The following is a 23,298-nucleotide window of genomic DNA, read 5'->3' on the forward strand; positions in this document are numbered from 1 at the left end:
AAACTAATCGCTAATAATCAAGATATATAAGATATACATCAAAATCCTATCAATTATTTTTTTTTTGAACAGCTACAGTAATGAAAACCAAAATTTGACAGTGAAAATTTCATGGAATTATGTGGAAGATAAAAAGATATATGTATTAGAGGTGGCCATGAATGATGATGAATTTTATATTATATCTAATTATAATGCGTGTGAATTATTGTATATACTACATACACACACACACACACACATGAAATGAAAAAAAAACATCGATAATAATTTTTTTTTATATATATACTCTGATGATGATACAAAAAACTATACAGATCAAAGATTTATCCTAAATCTTTATATCAAATGTGGATCAATGTCCTTGTTTACTTGGTTACAATTTATTTAACATAAAAATACAAAAACGAAACATTGTTTGTTTTTTTTCTCCAATAAATCAATTCGAATCTGAATGATTTTTTTTTTAGTAGATATGAACGATATATTTATAAATAATACCAAATAATCATCAATATATGAAATGAATAAAAAACACACGCACACACACTCATACAGATATTTCACACAAACTAATTCTATTTTTATATAAATTTTGATTTGAAAACACAAAATCGATGAAACAAAAATTGTTTGTGCACCCGAATGAAAAATAATAACCTACACACCCACCCACACACATGCACACACACATACTTTTCACATATGTCCAATGAATCCAATAATGATAACAAACAAACAAACAAAAAAAACAATGAATGATTTAAATATTACTAACCCTAATGAACATATATTCGTTAAATTAATCGATTGAATTTTTGAATTTCTTTTTTTTTTATTTTGTCAACAATAGAATGATGATCCATGATTCATATATATATATACACACACGATTCATCATATATATTATATAGCTCAATTTTGCATGGACAAATATACCACACACACACACCTACTGAAAACACCCATATGATTTTATTGGATTTTTTCTTTCTTTTTCATTCTCTTACTTTATCGTGTATTCATTTTCATATTAATCATCATCATATTGATAACCGCTTTTTCGTATTACATTATTATTATTATTATTATTTTTTTTTTTTTTGAAATTTCAAATATAAATCAGATACAACAAAAAAATATTAATAACCAATCAACCAATCTTAATAACATACATACATAAACCCGGATAAATTTTTTTTTTCGGATAATTCATCCATTGATCATATATAATTCATCCATTTATTTAACAATTTTTTTTTGTTTTCCTGAATTTTAATGTAATGGTGTGGTATAAGGCTGAACAAAAAAAAAAAAAAATTTTTTTTCTAATCAATCAATTACAAAAATAAATTGAATCACATTTTCATTTTTGTCTTTGGGTTTTTTTGTTGTTTTCATTTTTTATTTTTATTTTTATTTTTATTTTTTTGCCTACAAATCAATTTCGAAATCAAATTCGATGTGCGCGCATATTTTGTTTTTCTCAATTCTATATGAATCCCGATCTTTTGGCGTATTTTGTATATTCATATGCTTGTTGGCTTGTCCTGTCATGTTTTTTTTTCTTCTTTCTTTCTTTCTGTATCCAAGGCTTTTCTTTTTGTTGATTTTTATATTTGACAAATTTTTTTCATTTTTAATCTGATTATCACTAGATGGTGCTATAATTCAGTTTTTATATACTTTATTCCAATGCTACTATCTTTCACCTGGCTCGTTTGTCATCAATTCCAGCTCCCATTTTTTATTTTGTTTTTTGCTACATTTGTAGCCATTGTAGACATCCATAATAGTGCCAACGGCCATCAGCAGTAGTGGTACAACGAATAATAATGAGTCCTAAACGCCTTTTTTTTTGTAGCTTCGACACCCTCACTTTGTCTGTCGTTCTGTCCATCCAACCGTCGGTGTCTGCCACCATGGTTTTGTACTGTGTGTTGTGTGTATTAAATAATGAAATGAATTGAAATGAATTTTTGTGAATTTTTTTTCCAGGTGTCTTTTGTTTTTATTTTTTTTAATGATAATCATCATTTTTTTGCGAGGGAATTATTTCCAAAAAAAAAATTTAATGAAAATTGAATAAATTAATAAGAAAAGTTCAATGATTACCAAATCTGAACAGTTCTTCCATGTAAATTGATTGATAATTCAGTTGACGAAACAATTTCAGCAAAAAAAAAATTAATAAATTATTTCCGCAACAACAACAACAATTGATTGGACAAACAAAAATCAAAAAATGTCATTATCACCAGCAACAGCAGCTGCATTATCACAAGCTGGAAAAAAACCACATTCATGTACAGAATGTCGTAAATCTTTTTCATCCGTTCATCAATTGGCCCAACATGCACGACTACATACGGGCGAACGTCCATACGGATGTACATATTGCGAAAGGTATTACGATTGAACTTCGAATAATCAATTAGGATATAATAGAACAATAATTTTAATTCAACTCATTATTAACAGGAAGTTCAAACAATTGAGTCATCTTCAGCAACACACCCGCCTACATACCGGTGAAAGACCGTTTAAATGTGATTGTGGAAGATCATTCATTCAACAATCGAATCTAACCCAACATATGAAAACACATGAGGATTCATCATCAGCATCCAGTAAAGATGTTGATAAGAATTTTTTCTGTCCACATTGTGGAAAAGGTTTTAAAGGACATAATTCATTATTACACCATCAGACCAAGGTTTGCAGAAAGAATTTATTATTCTCATATTAAAATGAACTTAAATGTTGATTTAATTCAAATTTATTTTTCTCTTTTAGAAACATGCTGACCTGATGAATCCTACGCAAATCGTAGGTAACTTGAATCAAAATCCAAACTACTTTGCTACTAAATGACACTCTATATATTTGATCCCATTTCTATTCGATCCGATTCCACAATTCCAATTAAATAATATTCTTATTGTAACATAAAAAAACCATTATATTATTATTATTATGATCATCATTTGTATATATATAGAAAAACAATTAGGAATAACCGTTGGTGTAAATCAGCAAATGATTCCAAATCAACAGCAGCCACAACAACAACAGCAACATCAATTATTATCCCAGCCAATAACTCAAAGTATCCTAACATATACGTGCCAACTTTGTAATAAAATTTATTTGGATGAATCGTCTTTCAAAAAACATTTTGAAATTAATCATCAACATCGTCAACAACAAGAATCATTATCATCTTCATCATCATCATCATCATCGACAATATCGAATATAACCAATTCATCAGCTATGGCATTAGCTACCACACCAGCGATGACAACAGCAATTACATTATGGCCATGCAGTATATGTTCGATCGTTTTTGCTAATGAATATAGTAAGTTTTTAATTTCCAAATTTAATACATTTAGATTGATTTATTTATATTATTTCTAAAGGTCTTTTATCACATTTTGAGCAAATGAGATTCGATCCTAAACACCAGAAAGATACTCAACAAATTGTATTGCAAACGTTAAAACAGCAGCATCAACAAACTAATCTTCAACACCATCAGCAACAACAAGGGCAAAAAGTTAAAGAAGAAAATTTCGGTGAGGAAATCGCTTTGAATCTTAACGATATTCTTGTGACAAGTTTGATTACGAACGGAATAGAACTTGAAACTCCGGCAACAACAACGACAACTGCTGTGATTGCAGCACCTGCAAGTAATCAAATTGTATCTGCCAATATGATCGCACAGAATATGTTAGATAATCTAAGTCAACCAACAAATAGGCAGACAGGAAACGGTACTACAACTCATCATCAGCAACAACAACGATTTCATAATGGTTCAACACTAAAGGCTGTCAAATCGTCCGTACCAAAAGCAACAACCGTTACAACAGTACAGACTTCATCATTATCGAATAATTCGAATACTAATAATAATTCTACTTATTGGGCATGAAACAAAAATGATACAATTTCAATCCAATTTGATTAAATAATCAAATCTAACCAGATTACATCATTAGTGAATGTCCAATAATGATTTGGATCAATCGATTATATAATATAACTAATATATTATTTCAAATTAATAACCTGGCTCTTGTCTCCCAATTTTATTACAATCTCTAATTTCCAATGATTCTCAATACTTTTTTTTTGTTCGTTTTTTTTTGTCTTTTTTTTGTCTTGTAAATTCTAAATCCATTTATATATGGTCTCGAACGCCAAAGAGCAATCACACATACAGTATACAGGAATAAAAACACTGATCATCATCCACATTCGAATGTATCGAAGAAAAACAAAGCAAAAAAAAAAAATTAATCCACACAAATAGCTTGATAAAATCTTTGTACACTTTAAATTTTTCATTATTTTATCATTCACATTAGTCATTACAAATATATCTCAACAACACACACACACACACACTAACATTATTCATCCATTCATATCTTCGATTTTGAAATCATCATTGCAAAAAGAAATCCATTTATAATGGTTTTTTTTAAATTCTAATTTATTCAATGTATCTGTACTACTATTATGATTAATTTTTTTTTAATTTATATCTGGATTAGAGACTTTGGTTCCAAAATTTCGTATTTTTGTCGAAATAATTCGTATATATGTGTGCATGTGTTTGTATTCCCTTCCACTTTCCACCAACAAAAACTCATCCTATGCTCATTGCTGTGATATCATCAAAATATGTACAAAACAAAAAAAAAGAAAAGAAAAGAAAAAACATCCAACGACAAAGAACGGAAATGATGGACCTAGTCGAACAAATATTGAATCATATCGGTGTTTCAGCTTTTGATAACATTCAGGCTAAACTGGTCTAAACAGTTAGTCAGCCCTTTATGGTTTTTTTTTGGGGGGGCAAAAGCAACAACAACAAAAAAAATTTTCAAAAAAATGCGAATTTTTTCACATAAAACTGACCGAATCCAGAATTCAAGAAAAAAAAATTTCAATTTGAATTCGATACAACAGACCAGGCACACATGGATGCGCACACACACTCACACACACAGACATTGATAGACAAAAGCTTAAGTTCAAGAATAAAATTTTATTCTTTTTTTTTGTAATTCTTTGAAAAAAAATTTGGTGCATGATTTTTTGTTTTTGTTTTTCATTTTCATTCAATTTGATAAAAATCCGAAAATCACTCATTCTCCTCGTCCCCGCATAATATAGCCATATGTGGTATATTCTGGTTTGCCCTCACACACACACAGACACACGATCGATGATATATAGCAAAGAATAATATGGCGTCCAATAGATTCTTCCGTAACGAAGAATATTTTCCATTTTGGATGATGTGAGCAACATTGGTAGAATATAGTTCTATATGCTGCTCAAATTATTCTTCGCTCGGTTTGTTTGTGTTCATAATTTTTCGGTTTGTTATTTTATTGTTTGTTTGTTTACTTTTTTTCTTCTTTTTTTGTCTCATCCATCCAAGACTAAACTCGGATCAACGACCATATTTTTTTCGTTGTAGTAGTTTTATTTTGTTTGTTTGTTGATTGTTGTTATCAGTTTTGTTTCGTTTATTTCTTTTTTTTTTCCTTTCGTTTAGTTCGTTTTTTTTCTGTTTCATTCAATGGAATAAAAATGTCAAACAGCCAACAAGAATATCATATGATTAATGAAGATACTTTACATTCATCAAATGTTGTCAATGATAATCATCAGGAATTTTTCCATAATTATCTGGCTTCATCACCATCAGCAACAGCCAATGTAACGCAACCAACGGCAATGAATAATAATAATAATTTTCAAACACAACAACGAAATTCTCAAACACCGCTCATCATGATGATGAATAATAAAGCAAAATCCTTTGATCAAGGTGATCTTGATCGTCAACGTTCACAATATCATGCAGCCATGGACAAGAAAAAAGAATTATTTTTCAAAAATGAAAATATTGTACAGATTTTCGATAAAATATATTCAAATACTGATGATAATAATATTGATGATTCATTAACTGGCAACAATAATAATATCATCACTATCAATCATTTACCACCACAGGAAAGAGTGGCTATGAAATATCGAAATATTGGAAAAAATGGTTTACGTGTTCCTATTCTTGCCTTTTCGGCATGGAATAGTTTTAGCCATGTTTCTGAAGAAACGGCCGAAAAAATAATTACAGCAGCACTTGAAAATGGTGTCAATTATTTTGATACCGGTGATGCATTTGAAAATGGTCGAGCTGAAACATTATTAGGTAAAGTGCTCAAAAGACGACCATGGCCACGAAATTCTTATATTATATCGACAAAAATATTCTGGAAAACTGGACCATCGGCTCATATGGGCGCAGGTTTATCGCGAAAGTTTATTATTGAAGCAGTGGAAGCATCACTTCGTCGATTACAAACGAAATATATTGACATTATCATCGTACATAAATTGGACGCAATGTGTCCAATGGAAGAGCTTGTTCGAACAATGTCCTATCTAATCAATCGCGGTCTTATTTTTTATTGGGGCACATCACGATTCTCTACAATGCACATTGCCGAAGCTTTCTCCATTTCTCGACAATATAACTGTCCACCGCCAATTTGTGAACAAATGGAATATCATATGTTTTCTAGAGATAAAATGGAATTACAAATGCTTGAACTATTTCATAAGGCCGGTATTGGTTGTATTACTTGGTCGCCCATCTCGTTACAGAATGATGAAGGTATTTCACATATCACTCGAAGACAACAGAACAAAGAGAATCAGCTTAAATTCAATAAATTACAAAAATTATGCGACAAACTTCAATGCGATCTCACACAACTTGCGTTAGGTATAATATAATTTGTTTAAAATTTCAAAATTAAATTAACGTTTATCTTGCTAATCTTTTTTAAAACATAGCTTGGTGTCTACAAAACGAAAATGTCAATTGCATTTTGGTTACTGCAACAACAGTTGCTGAACTTTATCAAAAACTTAATTCTATTAAAGTATGATGTTTTTCTTAATAATTTTTTTTCGTAATCATCATCATCATATTATTAATCCATTATTCATATTAATTATAAACAGATCTATCCTGTATTAACTGAAATGGTCAATAATGAAATTGAAATGATTATTGAAAATAATCCAGTAATAAAACGTCAACATCCGAAAACACCATCCATCACAATCGATGTGGTCAATGTGGAACCGGAATTTGTTTGATTTGATGAAAATTTTTGTTTGTTTGTTGATTTTTAAATTGAATAAAAATTTTATTTCAATTTTTTGTTTCGTTTTACATTAACAAAAAAAATATATGTATCCATTTGCCATATTTTGCAAAATTATGATTTTGTCATTGTCTTGGACAATTTTGGATATTCAATTAAACGCCAAACAAAAACAGTGCCATTAAAATTACATGATGCAATAAATGATTCGTTTGGAGCAAATTTCACATCCGTCACGCTACCACCACCTTGTTTATATTGAAAGTATGATGCCTTTTTAAATGGGAAAAAAATCAATTAAAACGTTACAAGTTGATAAATGGCTATCTAAACTAACCTTAGTATCATAACAGGGATAAGCAAATAATCTTATGAAACCATTTTCATCACCAGTAACGATACATTTCAAATTGGGTGAATAATTCTTACAAATATTGATGACATCTTTGAATTTTTCATTATCCCATGTACCACGAGCATCTTCTAATCCGCTACAAGTGACATTATGCCATTGAAGATTATCGGAAAAACTTGTTACATTTCGAATGTAACGTGTGTTGGGTAAATCCCCTAAATAAAATAAAATTGTTAATTGATTAATCATTATGAATAGAATAAACTTACATAGTATCAATTCCTGATACATGTCTTCAGAAAATAAACAAAAAATTTAATTATTGAAAATTCATACAACAATTGAACGCTTACTATCATCAACTGAAGTTAATATGAATTGTGTGTCGATTGACCATTGTAAGGTTAATATTGGCGATGGACCTTTAAGAATGGAAACCTTATCATATGTATGTCCATTATCTCGAACAGGTATCACATGAAGACATCCATCCTGACATCCAGCAGCTAAAAAATCACCATTTACATCATATGACATACAACCAATGCAAACGGTTGTTAATTGAATATATTGGATTGGTTCACCGGAACCAGAATTGAAAATTGCAATTATACCGGTTGCGGAACCAACTGCCAATACTTGACCTGCCGGATGAACGCTAGAGGACATTCCTTGTATCTGATGTATAGAATCAATGAAAAATGATTTCATTTGAATTGGCAATAAATAAAATATTACACTTACACTAGAATCCGTTTTCCAAACAAGGCCAAAATCATTCCATTTACATATTTTTCGATCTAACGATGCCGTATAAATATTGTTATTGTAATCTAATGAACATGTTCGAATGGCCATATAATGACCCTCAAAAATGATCTGATAATCTTCGGTTTCTATAGCCGATCCTTTCAGGATAAAATTATTCGAAGTTCCAATGTAAATATTCATTGATTCGTCCAATTTCTTCGGCGGTGTAATAGCCGATACCGAACCGCTTATCGATGGCAATTTTACTGCGTTTAACAATCTAAATTCATTATCATTGACATCCCAGGTTTTAATAGCACCATCTCGATCACCACTAATCAATATGTTCTCTTTGGTCAGCTTGAAACAAGTTAATTGCGATTCATGACCTTTAACTTCTTTGATGGCAAATTCTAATACTTTATCAACTTCGAATGGTGCCCAAATGGTTAAATTGCCTTGAGAATCACCGGTCAATAAACTGTTATCCTGGAGAAAAGCAGCACAATGAATAGTTTTAATGATTTTTGATTGCTAAATGAAAATGAGAAAAAAAAAATAAAAATTTCATAACGAATGGATAGCTAATTTCAAACCATTTGTAATGCAGTCCTGCTATCGATGGATCGATCTTTTTTGAAATGCCATACAACTAGATGCATTTTGCCATAAGTGACCACAATATCGGTTTCGGTAGGATGAACAGTCAAACCGTATAGTTGTTCGTTATTGTCCAGTGATTTCTACAATCAAGATTTAATTTTTAAAAAAATCATTCAAAATTCCAACATACCGTTGTATTGGCAATATTAATCTTGAGCCTCCAATTCCATTGACTTATGTTGGATTCTTTACCACCTGTCAACATAAAGAGTGAATTCTAACAAAAAAAAAAAATACTAGATAAGTAAAAAAATGAACAAATTTCTAAACCGCTAATTATACATTTGTCGTGAATTCCATGTCGATCAGCTCACATTTGTTCGTTAGAATTTTAACCGTTTTTAGCGTTTTGATCGACCAAATACGAATCATCATAGTAGAATTCGTATCATGTCCAGTTGCAATGTATTCACAGCTAGGATCTACTCTAAGGCTTCGTTCAGGATTTGATTAGAAGTTGATAATCAACGTGCCATCAAATATTGTCTTACCAGCAAATATCATGTTCATGTTCAGTATAAAATCTTTGTTTTCCGGATTGATGATTCCATAATATGGCAAACACACCGGAAAAGAATGCCAACTCTTCGGTATTCAAATAGACAAGATTTTGTACTTGTTTACCATTGTAACCGTAGCTTTATTATGGGAAAAAAAATTTGAAAACCATAAATTCTTTGAAAATATGAACTTACACTTTGTCTAATTCCAGATAATATTCAGACGTTGAAAGCGTGCCATGCAAATGCTTTTCAATATCACGCAATTTGTTCAGCGCTATAGATGATTTGGCCTTAGCACCAACGTTAAGATCCGATGGTCCTCGTTTCATTTTTGTTGAATTACTCGATTGATTATTATTGCTGGAAGATAGGACAAAACTTTTGGATTTCACAGGCAGTTTGAAGGGTTGCTTTTTTATATTAGAAAATAGATTTTCTGATGATTTTCCCGCGCGTATTGTCATCGTTGATGTGTTGAATATTTCATTATTATTATCTGGAACTTGTAATCGCAGACAAGGAGTAGGAGATTTCGCTTTTCTTTGTCGCTGGATAAAATTATTGTTAATTGGTGTTTTATGCTGCGATATTTTAAGACTTTCATTCGATCCAATGGCTTTTCGTTTTAAGATTGGCGTCAAAGTTTCTTGTTTTTGTTTTTGTTTGTTGATTGTTTCTGTTGATCGATTCAATGTGGGCAGTGATCGTTTTGAATGCTGACATTGAAATGATAAATCATTTTCGCTGAAGGTACTGTTTGTTTTATAGTTTATATCATCGCTACTTTTATTTAAATTTCCAACTTTTTTCTTTGATGTATCGATTCGGGCATTAGGTCGTTTAATCTGTGATATTCTTGAGAGCTTTTTATCGGCTTGTTTGATTGGTCCCCTAGATATAATTGGTGGTTCTGGATTCAATTTCATGGCACCTCTTGGCAAACTTTTAGTTCGTTTTGGAGAATTTCTTTCCGTTTGTTGTTTTTTCAATTTCATTGAATTCTTACGATTTCGTTCAGCTTTAGATTGCTGCTGTTGTTGTTGTTGTTGAACATTGAGATTTTGTTGTGGGCTAATACTAGGTGATACTAGTAGACCTTCATTTTGAATCTGTATTGAAGTATCGTTGAGCAATTTTTCCACATAATTTTGTATCTGATTATATTTATCCGAAGTAATCTGATCAAGACCAAATATTGGTCCTAGACATTGTTGATGTTCAGGTTGTTTACTTCGATCCACAAATAATGGTGTGGACATATCGAATTTTGGTGTTGATATTTTACGTTGATTGGTTGCTTGCGTTTGACGATTTATACGACGATTTGTAACTTCCGGAGAAAACGGTAAAGTATCATGATTGATTGTAGGGGATATTACCTGATTTGATTGGACTGATGATGAGAAATTTGTGTTCATATTGTTATTCAACAATGAATGTGAAATCAATGTTTCTAGCTGTTGTTGCATGGGAAATCCATTGCAGTGATAACAATTATTATCGATTGGTGATTGATAGCCTTTCGGTGTAGGTGATCTTGGATACATTGATAATGGTTCATGAGGATATTCGTTATCAATATAGAATAGATTAATGTGTGCTAAATCATGTTTTAATTGTGATATACTATTCACCTAAACATTGAAAACCAAATAAATTATTGTAAACAAAAATTCAAGAATTAATTTGTCTTACCATTTGACCATTCGATGTGAACATAACTCTTGGACATTTTAGTTGAACAGCATCGCCTAAATCGGTCAACAAAAGATCGAATGATTTTGGTGTTTTTAAATTTAAAATTACTTTCGAATGAATATCATGGTTTTTATTGTTGACTATCGTAACGGTTCGTATATCACGATTAGGTGTATGAATTATCGTTGTTTGTTGTGGTTTTTCTATATGACAATTATTATTAATATTTTGATTCAATTTATGATAATGATGATTAACAGCATAAACATTGTTAAATTTTGATGATAATGGACGCAATAATTTGAGATCATCTTCACGTGCAAACTTGTGCCGGACAGCATTTGTTGGTGTACCGGTAGTTAACCGTTGCGATGGATTAGATGATCCGTATGCAAAATGAACAAAATTCTTGGAACAGGATATAACATATGTTTGATCATGTTCAAGTTCGTCCAATGATCGAATTAGTTTACCATTTGAAGTGAATATATAATGAACACCATTTAAAAGGCGAGTTTTTTCCGTTAAAAATTCATAAAATTGTTCAAGACCGGTAAATTCCTTTCCCGGTATAATTGATACGGTCAACTTTGAACCGTATGGCCGGCCATTCTGATAGAAATGTAATTTTTTTGCCTTTCGTTCTGATGCCTCACGAATAGCCTTCGAAGATATTGTTGACGATGGTGCTGGACCAATATTAAAATCTATTGGCAATCGATGATTATTCATTCATTCGTTATTTGGGATTAATCAAAAATTTAAATCAAGAATTAAAGCCATTAATTCATTGTGATGATATATAAACACCACACACCATACACACATGAAGCAACTCAGTTTTTTGTATAATCAAGACGAATGAAACAATTAAATAGATATGACGCCAGCCTTTAATGCAATATACGATGAGAGAAAAATGTTTCATTTCAAATTTATAAAAAAAAAATTTTTGCCCATAATGGTGAAATTAGTCATAGTAGTCAAACACATGCACACAAACACACACACACACACACTCACCACGGTTAGTCACTAATGAAATTCGAGCATTTCATACCACAATTCTTATGCATGAATAAAAATTAGAATTAACGATCAGTCACAATGAAGAATTTTTATTCTGTTTTTGTTTGTCCGGGTCAGAACACCTGAGACTATCTAACTGGGATTCTGAATTCTAAAACGGTCACTTCCGTCTGCTAGAATAGAATACTACACTAGTTGACAGCCTTGACAACCGGACAATCTCATTGTCATTGCTGGTCAAAACATAAATTACATTTCATTATAGAAAAAATTTGGCTACCATGCGACCAAAGAGTTCTTTGTACCCTGCGATGATGATAATGATTGTAAAAAAAATAATCGAACCACTATCACGAATCAAATCCTTTTTTTCTCTCATTCAACTACAACTTTTTTTTTTGGTATGTAATCCATAAGTAATGAGCAATCATATAGCTTAATAAATTATTGTATTAACAATGAATGACGTTTTTATACGATTGATAAAAAGGTAGAAAAAAAAACTAGTGAAGGATAATTAGGAAAAATGGAATTACATAGTACATTTGAGATTGCTTCCATTTTGTATATATACAAATGTTATGTATATGTTTGAGAGGTGGATCACTGATAATATGAATGAATGGATGGAACAAAAAAAAAGAATTTTTTTGTTTAGTTTTGTTTTATTAATCGAATATATTACGCTTATATAGGATTATATTATATTTTTTTTCTCATTTATTATTCTAACGAAATAATTTAAAAAACATGATGACTGTTTCATTTTTCCCATACTATTAGGCATTTAATAATTGATGATGATTATGTCTAAATTTTAATGGAATTTAAGTCACTACTTGGAATGAAATTTGGTTATAAACTGACTTAACTTTAGATTGACCGATTCTACCATCATTATCATCATTTTCAAATTGTCAAACTAATCGAACAAAAAAATTGTAGCAAATAACAACGTTATGAAACAGAATAAAATTCCCAATGGTATCGCCATTTAATTGTATGCCATTCAATGATTAATTGAATCTGGTGAATACAAATCCACATCGCATATGTATTACATAATAGTAAGCAATTCGGTAGCCAAAAATTCAAAAACAACAATAAAACACGGAATGAATAAATTATAGTCACCCTAAATCAAGAAAAATATATAAATTCCAACAAAACAAAAGAAAAACAAATTTCTGATTCTTGAATCAGTTGTGCGTCATCATTATCATGACCATCATCATCATTGTGGTTCATCGATCATGGATTATTTATTCAAAACACGAATCTGCCCAAACACACTCTCGAACGTGTGGATGGATGGGTATCTGTAGATGGTTTATTCTCATAGAATGAAAGATATGAAAAACCATTTGGCCCTGAACTGGGTCAAAGATATAGAAGTCCATTATCATATATCAATGATTATATTTCGTATACACAAATCGTTTTATTTCGAGAAAAAATTTGTTTCCATTATATTATCTATATTTTTCTCTAGAACAAAAAAATTAGGTAACAGCTTGATTTATCTACATATCTATCTATCATTATATGTATAGAATCTGCACCCATTTTCGTACACACACACACACACACACACACACATAAATTCATAACAGCATAATATCAGAATGGATAAATTATAATAATTTGTTAATAATCCTAATATGACCAGTAGACCATGCAACCGTACAATATGAATCTAATTAACAATAATGTACCCTATTTATATATGTCAACCATGGATGGTACCATACCGATTAAATCGATTCTTGAATCATTATATAAAAGATTATCTATAATTTACTATTTTGATTTTTTTTGTTGTTGTACTATTTTCAAATTTTTAGATTCGACACCCACACACACACCCACACACACTCGATTATTTCAAGTTTTTCTTAGTTTTTCATAATTATTTTATTTGTATCGCTTGTACGGTGTAATGTTTTTTTAAAGGGGATTTTTTTCTTTACATCCAATTTATTAATATTAATAATCAATTTATTCATATTGATATAAGTAATTTTTAGGAAATTTTTTAAAATTTTGACAAATCGTTAATCATTCTTGCAATAAATGTAAATTTGGGCGTTTGTGTAAAACAAATTACAAATTATAATAATGTGTGTGTGTGTGTGTGTGATGAGATTTTGAAAATGATGACTACAAAAATCATTTTTTTCAATAAAACAATCTTAAATATCAAATTGTTAGAAGAAAGTTGAAGTTGTCATTTGAAAATGCGTATAGAAGTATTTTAGCTGAGTCTGTGTAATTGTGATAATAATTTACATAGTACAAGAATAAAGAATATTTATGAATTATATAGTTAAAAACCAAAGATGATTAGTAATTGATGGTGATGGTCACAATGAATGAATGGAGGGATGATGATGATGATGATTATAAAACTAAATGATAGTGGATGTGAGACCAAATTGACATATGCAAACAAGTGGGATGAATGGTTAATGCAAAAAGGAATCAAAGGAAATTCCTAGATTTTTTGATATCATTAATAAAAAAGAACCTATATTGAAATGACCATCACTTGGCGGCCGTAGTTAGATTACTAAATGCTGGTCCTTGATTAGCCAAATCCATGTGGTTATTGACAACAAATGGTTGTGGCTGCGTGGTCAATCGAGACAGGATGCCTAAAAATAATATTTTAAATGATTATAATTGAAATGGAAAGAATTTCATATATTTTTGAAATTACCTCTTTCCGATAACTGTAATCGTTGTGAAACGGACGGAATTCGAACCAATGCATTTGGTAATCGGCTAGCATCGGATTTCATGTCCGAAAGTAATTCTTCCAATTGATTCAATACTTTATGCAAGATAGCGTTCACTGGTTTTTGGCTACAATCCTTAACGAAATCTTTATGTGATTCAACATAACTATCCAATTCGGCGAATCGAGTATTCAATGCCATCACAGGATGGTTAATATCTTGGGTTAAATTTAGATATGCAGCACGACGTAATTGCTCTTCAATGACCAATGCTTGTTCAAGCAATTTGAAACGCCGTGCTAAGAATTTGTTTTTGATTTCCAAAAAGTTTCCTTTGCCAGCATCCATTTTGAAAGGCTATTATTTAAAAAAATGATTGGATATTTGAAACAAAACTATAGATTACAAAAAACCTTACCTCATTTATGATAACAAAGACAGGATCATTTTGTATATCTTGCCAGCGACCATATCCATGTTTAATGATGCCGGCAAGAAGCCAATAATCATGCCGTCGATGCCAGATTTCATATTCACGGCCGGATGCAGCTTTTTCCTCATTTGTCCATAAGGAATGAAGTTCGGTGAAGCCACCGTCAGCAATGTTGAACATAAATCTTGGTACTCCATTATCTTTACTATCTTTTTTCGATGATTTTATATCAGCTTGATGCTGTGGTTTAATACCACTGGATAAATCCGTTGGAATATTTTCCTTATCTTTTTCTTTATCGCTGGTACCATTTTTGTTCATGGTTTCAGATTCGTTTTCAGTCCCTGCTCTCTCTTCAGTCACTTTTTTATCTTTATCAACATCATGATCATCGGCAGCTTCATCTTTGATTTCTTTAGTCTTAGCGCCCTCTGTCTGATTGTCTATCGAATCATCGAGTTTTCCATTTGTTTGTGGTTGTTGAAGGTCCTCAGCATTGTTATTTGGAGGTGGAGGAGGCATCATTATTTCTGGCAATTCCATCGAAATGAATCCATTGATATGTTCAAATTCTTGGACTTTCTTCCGAATCAACGACATGACACCGATACGGGTGAGAACATGCTGCCTAGAGATACCTTCTCGAGGAACACCGTCGGCAAACGTTTCCGCGTTGTCAGGACCAGGTTCACATAAATGTCTCATAAATAATGAAACATAGGCCCAAAAATTCTTTTCTGATTTACCACGAAGATCACGAACAAGCCATTGAGAATTGAATGCATCTTGCGGTGGCATTCCGTAACGCATAATAGCGTTCAGGAATGCTTTTCGTTGTCGAGCATTGAATCCCAAGACCTAAAACAAAAAAAATGTTAGTGACTACCTTTAAAACTTTGCGAAACTATTTGTCGAGCATTTGTTTTCTAAACATCACAAATCATAATATAGCGACGAAATTTTCCAAAGGATAAACACATCAAAAAATCCAGATATCTTTGTAATGTCAATCCTGGAAAAGCGTCGCAACAAATGCAAAAAAAAATACGTACCTCAATATTGCCACCAACCCTGGCCAATAATGGCGGTAACGGACGATCTTTATCATTACGATCACGATATTTACGACGCATAAATTTCTCTTCTCTGTTCTCATCATATTCATCATCTTCATCACCGTCTTGAAATAAAATTAAAAAATAAATAAATAAATACAAAATCAATTAGTTGATACAAAAGTCCATACCTGAAGGAACAGAGAAATCGGAATTGTAATCTGAGACATTTTCTTGCCAATTTTGATCTTCTTGCGAACCACCCATAGCATCATTATAGTTGACCTGTTTACGGAGCCGTTTACCTTTGCCCAATGTTCGAGCGAGATCTTCTTGTTGCTGTTCATAATGATGACGAAGAAGTTTTTCCCAATAGGCTGGATCGGCACTTTCAATATCTTGTTTAAGGATTTCGGTTTCAGGTTCCTCATCCTCTGCATCTTTTGTAACATAAGATGCCACTTTAAATGAACTTAAATATTCATTAGCCCAAAGCTCTTTCTGCTCGATTCCTTCTTTTGTTCGATCAAGAAGTTCTTCGATAGCTTTATCATCATAATGAATTGTACTATCTTCAGCACCTTCTTCATCTTTGAATAAATCTTCAGTGCCAAATCGCAGAATATCATCGAGTTCTTGTTTGGACATTGCAGCACTACGGCCACCCATACCAGGTCTCACTACCAAATGTGTTAACATCATTTTCTTTTTAGCCACTTGTGTGATACGTTCTTCAACCGATGCACGAGTGACAAATCGATAGATCATCACTTTGTTTGATTGACCAATACGATGAGCACGGCTAAATGCCTGTATATCATTGTGTGGATTCCAATCCGAATCATAAATAACGACCGTATCGGCTGTAGCCAAATTGATACCAAGACCACCAGCACGGGTGGACAAAAGGAAACAAAACTGTTGTGCTCCTGGAGCGTTGAAACGATCAATGGCTTCTTGTCGAAGTGATCCGGTAATGCCGCCATCAATTCGTTCATATTTATAACCTTCGCCTTCGAGAAAATCTTCAAGAATATCCAACATTTTAGTCATTTGTGAAAAAATCAATACTCGATGGCCTTGTTCATATAGTTTACGCAACATTTTTTGTAATAAGATAAGTTTCCCACATGCTTTGGTCAAGGCATTTATTTCATAAAGGCCATTTGGTAATTTGGGTGCTTCAACAGCCGCACCAGGAAACAGGTAGGGATGATTGCAACATTTTTTCAAATCCATCATAATGTTTACGAGGGAAACCTGATGTCCACTACCTTTGGCATTAAGTGCTTCGAAATTTCTAGTAAGAATATATTTGTAATATTTTTTCTGCATCGATGCCAAATCAACACGAACAATGAATTCGCTTTTAGCAGGTATGCCTTTAAGAACATCAGCTTTCAAACGACGAAGAAGATGAGGTCCAAGTAGATCATGTAATTTTTTCACCTGATCTTCTTTAGATAGATCAGCGAATTCATTGAGAAATCCTTGCATATCACTGCGAAAATTTTTAATAAAAAAAGGTAGAAATCAATATCAATCAATATATCAATATAATCAAAAAAGAGAATGTGAGACTTACTTGAAATTTTCTGAACTTAAAAAGTTCAAAAGATGAAACAATTCTTCGAGATTATTCTGTAATGGTGTACCAGTTAATAGTAGTTTGTAATTAATCTTGTACGTATTCAATACACGAAAATATTTTGATTGATTATTTTTTAGACGATGTGCTTCATCGACGACCAATATTTGCCATTCAATCGAACTCAATGTAGCTGCATCGATACAATTCAATTCATATGATGTGAGCAATACATGAAATTTGATAGGAATATCTTTACGCATTCGAGATGCTTTCGATCCACTACGTACGGCACCATCTTCAAAGCTGAGTTCATGTTCACGAATCACAGCTCGGCTATCTTTATCCCCAATGTATGTGACAACATAGAAATCAGGTGCCCATACTTCAAATTCACGTTCCCAATTGATTATAGTAGATAATGGTGCTGAAACAAGAAACGGACCACGACAATGACCTTCTTTGTACAGTGAATATAGAAATACGATCGTCTGAATGGTTTTACCAAGGCCCATTTCATCAGCCAAAATTGTATCGGTTCTATGAGCCCATGAATATCGCAACCAATTGATACCTTCAAGCTGATATGGATGGAGTTCCATTCCGGTATGATCAATATATTCAGGTTGTCGTTCATATTTCTTTTTCGGATCAACAATAGGTTTTTCAGGTGGTGGACTGTAGCGTCGAGGTTGCAGTTGTTGGACATCACCTGCTTCTTCTTTGGAACTCTCACTTCTTTTTTTACTACGACCACGAAGTTTTTGATTTTTGGATTTACCAGCAGCTATTTCGGCTACTTGTCTTAAATCCCAATAATCATCAATAGCTTTCTTCATGTCTGGAATTTGAAATTCAATCGATTCTTCAAATTCCCACGAGCTTTGATCATAGGGAAGATCACGCCATTTTACAAGATAAATATAACGGCCATCACGTAACACTTTGTGATTAATAATTCGATGTATGTTGAGCCAATCTGGCCGTATACCGTATCGATAAAATCGTTCCTCAAGATTTACGTCACTTCGATCATTTCGTCTAAGTTTTTTTCGCTTCATACCAGTAGCTGCCGTAATTTCTTCGGGTTGTTTACTATTATTAATGGTTTCACTACCTTCTCCTCTGATTGATATGGCTTCACCATAACTTGATCCATCGTCCAATGGTGGTGGCTCATCCATATCATTTTTACGACAATAGTTTCGATACAAAGATGGATGATATACTTCAAGCTGAAGTTCGCTAATCCAACTACAATGCCAATAGCTCATATCATGCCATTTAATAAAGAACTCTCGCTCTTTTTGCAAATGATGTGAAGCCGATGATAGTAGTGGTGGTGCTTTGGATGTCGATGGCGTTGGTTCTGGCTCCATCATTGTCGATGATTGTTCTTCCTGTTTTTCTTGTTGTTGCGTTTCTGCTGTTTCGTCTTCAGTTTTTGTTTCAACGATTTTTGGAGGTGGTTTCTTTGGCTTTTCCACCCAACGCCAATGAAGAATTTTGGCTACTTTTCCTTTTAATGGTTCAACAGAACAACGTGGACAACGCCATTCACCATCTGGTACAACTTCTAACGGTGGATTCAGGCAATATGTATGATAGGCTAATGGACATGCATCACAACAAAGTAATTCACCACCATCTTTACAAACACGACAGAATTCCATATGATGATCATTGGTCGGTTGTTCTATTGAGTCATCATTTTCTTGATCTTGAATACCTTCACCTTCACAATGTGGACAGCTCCATTTTCCTTCCGGTGCTTCTTCTAATTCAGGCTCCAAACAAACTAAATGATAGGCTCGTGGACATGTATCGCAAAGAATAATTTCACCGCCTTGTTGGCAAACTTCACAATAATCTTGATGGTCAGTTTCATAGCCATTCTCTTCAGAATCATGACCTGGAAAACTATCGGTCGTTTTTGTTTTTTTACGTTTTTTCATTTTTTTCTTTGATTTTTTTCTATCTTTCGCTGATGGTGATGGCATTTGAGCTTCTTCTAAAGCGGCTTCAAATTCTTCGTCACTTTTGTTCATCTCACCAGGACTATCCTCTTCTTCTTCCGAACTGTTTGCACGTTTACGTTTACCGATATTACTAATCTTTATTTTAATCGATGGTACTAAACCTTTACCAGATTTTGATTTTCGACATTTTCCACGCGTATCCCCACTTTCATCAGAGGGTATTATCATCGGCAAATTCTGTTGTTGTTGTTGAAATAAATTATTTTGACAGAATTCACGCCACTTGGCCGAAATCAATACTACCATTTTACTCATCGGTATTTTCGGATTTTTATTTGCAATCAATGGTCGTAGATGCTGAGAGAATATTTTATAGCTTGTCAAATTTTGATAATCAGCTTCAGTGAATTCATAGTCGATATCTTCAATGTTGAGATCAAAGCAGATTTCTGACACACTTTTTTGTGCACGTTCTTTTTTACTATCTTTTCGTGTCGATATTGATTTCCCTGATGTTGATTGATATGATTCTTCTTCAACATATCCAACCGCACCACCATCATCAACATCTTCATCTTCATCATCATAATCTTGATCATAATCCGGTTGACTTTTTTTACGTTTTTTCTTTTTACTTCGCCTGCTTGATGATGATGATGAATCTTTACCACTACCACCGGCACGTGTTTTTCGTTTACCATGTGATCGTAAATCAGCTTCATATTCTGGATCATCAGCATCATTCATTTCGGTTTCCGTTGCAGCTGATTCATTATCATCATCATAATTTTGATCATCCATGCCTTCGGATTGATGTTGATATTGTTGTTGTTGTTGTTCATCCATATCAGTATCATCTTGTTCATTTGACATCATCATCATCTTGTCGTCGTCATCATAATCATCACCGTTATTGTCATTTGCTATAGAAATTAAAAACAATATATATAAGTTAAAATTGAAAATAAATTAATGAATATACGAATTAATTGAATAGTGGATGGATAATGGATAACAAAAAGATAAATTAGAGCGAATGAAGAATAAAAATAACTGTTCTAGCAGCAAAGAAACTTACTTGAAACATAACACCCTCATTAAGGGGGGGATATAACAATTTTACAAATATTCTGAGGGTGATTTTTTCTACAATGAACACTCGAAGATAACTGAAAAAACAGTATTATAAGAATCAAGAACAATCGATCAGATATCGATTCGTCCTTCGCCGTATAATAAACACACACAAAAAAAAACAACAATAGGCAAGAAAAAGAGGGGATTCCATTGTTCGTAACTGTTTGTACGAGAAATAAAAAGGGGCGGAAAATTTTTACGAAAGGGTAGTAGCATAATGATCGACTAACAATAAGGCGGAGCAAAATTATTTTATGTTAAAATAGAACAATTGAGCTATAGAAATAGTTACGCTTATAGTTATCCTTAAGGATAACAATTTTATATATATGCTCGATTCGATTCGGATTAATTAATTGATGATTGGAAAATTTTTCATTAATTGTTTGATATAACGATAATTAATTCTAGTGCAAACATTATAGTCAATAGAATGGCATGCAAATATAAATATAAACATTGTTTAAAAATCATATTAGTCCACGTGTGTTACGAATGTTTTTGATTGATTTTTGAATTTCATTTGAAATAATTGTGCAAAGTAAAATGAAATTTTGGGCGAAAAAAAGTAAAACTTTTCTCAAATGATTACTGATAATGATTGAATGAATTGATTTATCGGAAAAAATGGAGATAATATTTGGAACAAAACAAAAATGACAACTTACATTTGCCGGGCGAATCAGTTTCGTCATCTTTTCGGCCCATTTTTTTCGGATGCAAATACACAAATACATACAATAAAGCAACGAGAGCTGTCTGTCCAGAAAGATCAATAGATGCGATATCATTTACGGTGCTACGTCGATTGTCAATTGTAGTCGTTTATTGTTCGATTGCTAGCAGCAGAGAAATATGAATGATATAAAACAAAACAACACCATCTATTGACAAGAATTATGAAAATTCTTTATTTAATTTCAATAATGTTCAAGATATTATATGCGATGGTGATTTCGAGTAAATATATGAGATATACCCTTGGCCATTAATCAATTAATCAATCAATCATTTGATTCTTTTTTTTTATTAAATTATATTTAAAAAGGAAATATATCGTTATACATAAATATTATAGGAATCAAATCGTAGAATATGTACACGTGAATAATTTATATGGAGTAATTATGCAAAAAAAAAAAATTCATTTCTTTTGAAAATTCTTATCATCATCATCATCATCATTGGTGAAACTTTTTTCGTGAATATGTTTTTGTACCTAACAATATTGTTGGTTTGAAATCTATGTCAATGTTTTTCAATATTGATGTTTGATCATCTTTTTCTTTATGATTATTATTATGACTATGATTCTTTACATTAATTGTGCAGTTTAATGTTTCGATCATTGAATGATCATGATGAATATCTTTTACATTGTTGATTACAGGAATTTTCTCGGTTGGTCTCTTTTTTGTTTTTATCGATTGTTTCATTCGTTTGGATAGTAGTAGTTTTTTACGCAATTGTCGTAATTCTTTTGATGAACTTTGTAGTTCAGAATAATCTATTTGAAAATCTTCGACATCCGATTCATTTATACGTTTTAGATTTCTTGTGAAATAAGGATTAAGTTTTGGTGCCAAAAATCTTTCGGGAATTTTTATTAGTTTATCAAAATTTTCACTAAATGAAAACAAGAGATTTTTTTTAATCAAAACCGGAAAAATTAATAATTTATAAACATACAAACACATACCTAATTTTGGCGTCACAATAGATAAGCTCGGGCAACAATGGTTTTTTATCGACAATATCGTTTGTATTAATCATTTGATAATGCATATCCTCATCGGATAGCATTGTACTTTGATCTTTAACAAAATAAGCATTTCGTTTTGTTTTCTTCGGTATTATACGTACTTTTGGTTCTTGCACATCTTCCGGTGATAGATCTTTGAGCTGAATAACCATGGTTTCGGTGCTATTACCATCGATTTCATCTTTAATACCATCGGAACCGATTACATTTAGCCATTTTTCTTCATTCATAAATGACATTTTTCTTCTTATAATAAATCTTCAATAACAATAACAATTAATTTCCACATTGATTTTATCGTTATTGTCATTAAGAATGAAAAATAAATAATTTGATGATAAACAAAACAATATTTAGTCATCAAAACTTTCGACTCATATGTGTGATTTTATGTGTGTTT

The 23,298-nt window shown here is 31.9% G+C and overlaps 5 protein-coding genes across 9 annotated transcripts; 2 read left to right on the forward strand and 3 right to left on the reverse strand.

Annotated features, from left to right (window-relative positions):
- Positions 1 to 1,877: 1,877 nt before the first annotated feature.
- On the forward strand, positions 1,878 to 4,611 carry LOC124493931 (uncharacterized). 2 transcript variants are annotated; one of them, XM_075731919.1, is made up of 6 exons: positions 1,878 to 2,406; positions 2,482 to 2,716; positions 2,797 to 2,833; positions 3,002 to 3,364; positions 3,426 to 3,581; positions 3,645 to 4,611. In XM_075731919.1, exons 1-6 carry the CDS (start codon positions 2,246 to 2,248, stop codon positions 3,941 to 3,943), a joined length of 1,251 nt encoding a protein of 416 aa, XP_075588034.1. In that variant the 5' UTR covers positions 1,878 to 2,245; the 3' UTR covers positions 3,944 to 4,611. The 2 variants fall into 2 exon arrangements, with proteins under 2 accessions (XP_075588034.1, XP_046913008.1); XM_047057052.2 differs by having other exon boundaries at positions 3,426 to 4,611.
- Positions 4,612 to 4,754: 143 nt separating this feature from the next.
- On the forward strand, positions 4,755 to 7,259 carry LOC124493929 (voltage-gated potassium channel subunit beta-2). Of its 2 annotated transcripts, XM_047057051.2 has the most exons (4): positions 4,755 to 5,401; positions 5,582 to 6,820; positions 6,892 to 6,980; positions 7,063 to 7,259. In XM_047057051.2, the coding sequence occupies exons 2-4, from the start codon at positions 5,617 to 5,619 to the stop codon at positions 7,198 to 7,200; spliced, it is 1,431 nt and encodes a 476-aa protein (XP_046913007.2). In that variant the 5' UTR covers positions 4,755 to 5,401; positions 5,582 to 5,616; the 3' UTR covers positions 7,201 to 7,259. The 2 variants fall into 2 exon arrangements, with proteins under 2 accessions (XP_046913007.2, XP_075588033.1); XM_075731918.1 differs by lacking the exon at positions 4,755 to 5,401 and having other exon boundaries at positions 5,420 to 6,820.
- Positions 7,212 to 12,102, reverse strand: LOC124493928 (uncharacterized). 2 transcript variants are annotated; one of them, XM_047057050.2, is made up of 11 exons: positions 11,175 to 12,100; positions 9,672 to 11,113; positions 9,468 to 9,614; positions 9,259 to 9,409; positions 9,107 to 9,193; positions 8,910 to 9,056; positions 8,308 to 8,847; positions 7,917 to 8,241; positions 7,833 to 7,856; positions 7,546 to 7,778; positions 7,212 to 7,481 (listed from the first exon to the last, which is right to left on the reverse strand). In XM_047057050.2, exons 1-11 carry the CDS (start codon positions 11,907 to 11,909, stop codon positions 7,323 to 7,325), a joined length of 3,990 nt encoding a protein of 1,329 aa, XP_046913006.1. In that variant the 5' UTR covers positions 11,910 to 12,100; the 3' UTR covers positions 7,212 to 7,322. The 2 variants fall into 2 exon arrangements, 1 of the variants encoding a protein (XP_046913006.1); XR_012832281.1 differs by lacking the exon at positions 7,833 to 7,856 and having other exon boundaries at positions 7,900 to 8,241; positions 11,175 to 12,102.
- Positions 12,103 to 14,182: 2,080 nt separating this feature from the next.
- Mi-2 (chromodomain-helicase-DNA-binding protein Mi-2 homolog) lies at positions 14,183 to 21,912 on the reverse strand. Of its 2 annotated transcripts, none has more exons than XM_047057415.2 (7): positions 21,805 to 21,912; positions 18,018 to 20,922; positions 16,624 to 17,933; positions 16,430 to 16,557; positions 15,363 to 16,235; positions 14,926 to 15,301; positions 14,183 to 14,860 (listed from the first exon to the last, which is right to left on the reverse strand). In XM_047057415.2, the coding sequence occupies exons 1-7, from the start codon at positions 21,842 to 21,844 to the stop codon at positions 14,751 to 14,753; spliced, it is 5,742 nt and encodes a 1,913-aa protein (XP_046913371.2). In that variant the 5' UTR covers positions 21,845 to 21,912; the 3' UTR covers positions 14,183 to 14,750. The 2 variants fall into 2 exon arrangements, with proteins under 2 accessions (XP_046913371.2, XP_075588035.1); XM_075731920.1 differs by lacking the exon at positions 21,805 to 21,912 and adding an exon at positions 21,078 to 21,216.
- Positions 21,913 to 22,124: 212 nt separating this feature from the next.
- LOC124494270 (uncharacterized) lies at positions 22,125 to 23,294 on the reverse strand. The gene is made up of 2 exons (XM_047057443.2): positions 22,836 to 23,294; positions 22,125 to 22,762 (listed from the first exon to the last, which is right to left on the reverse strand). Exons 1-2 carry the CDS (start codon positions 23,135 to 23,137, stop codon positions 22,318 to 22,320), a joined length of 747 nt encoding a protein of 248 aa, XP_046913399.2. The 5' UTR covers positions 23,138 to 23,294; the 3' UTR covers positions 22,125 to 22,317.
- Positions 23,295 to 23,298: the final 4 nt, after the last annotated feature.

The sequence above is a fragment of the Dermatophagoides farinae genome, chromosome 6 (assembly GCF_024713945.1).
Source record: "Dermatophagoides farinae isolate YC_2012a chromosome 6, ASM2471394v1, whole genome shotgun sequence".
Classification (NCBI taxonomy): domain Eukaryota; kingdom Metazoa; phylum Arthropoda; class Arachnida; order Sarcoptiformes; family Pyroglyphidae; genus Dermatophagoides; species Dermatophagoides farinae.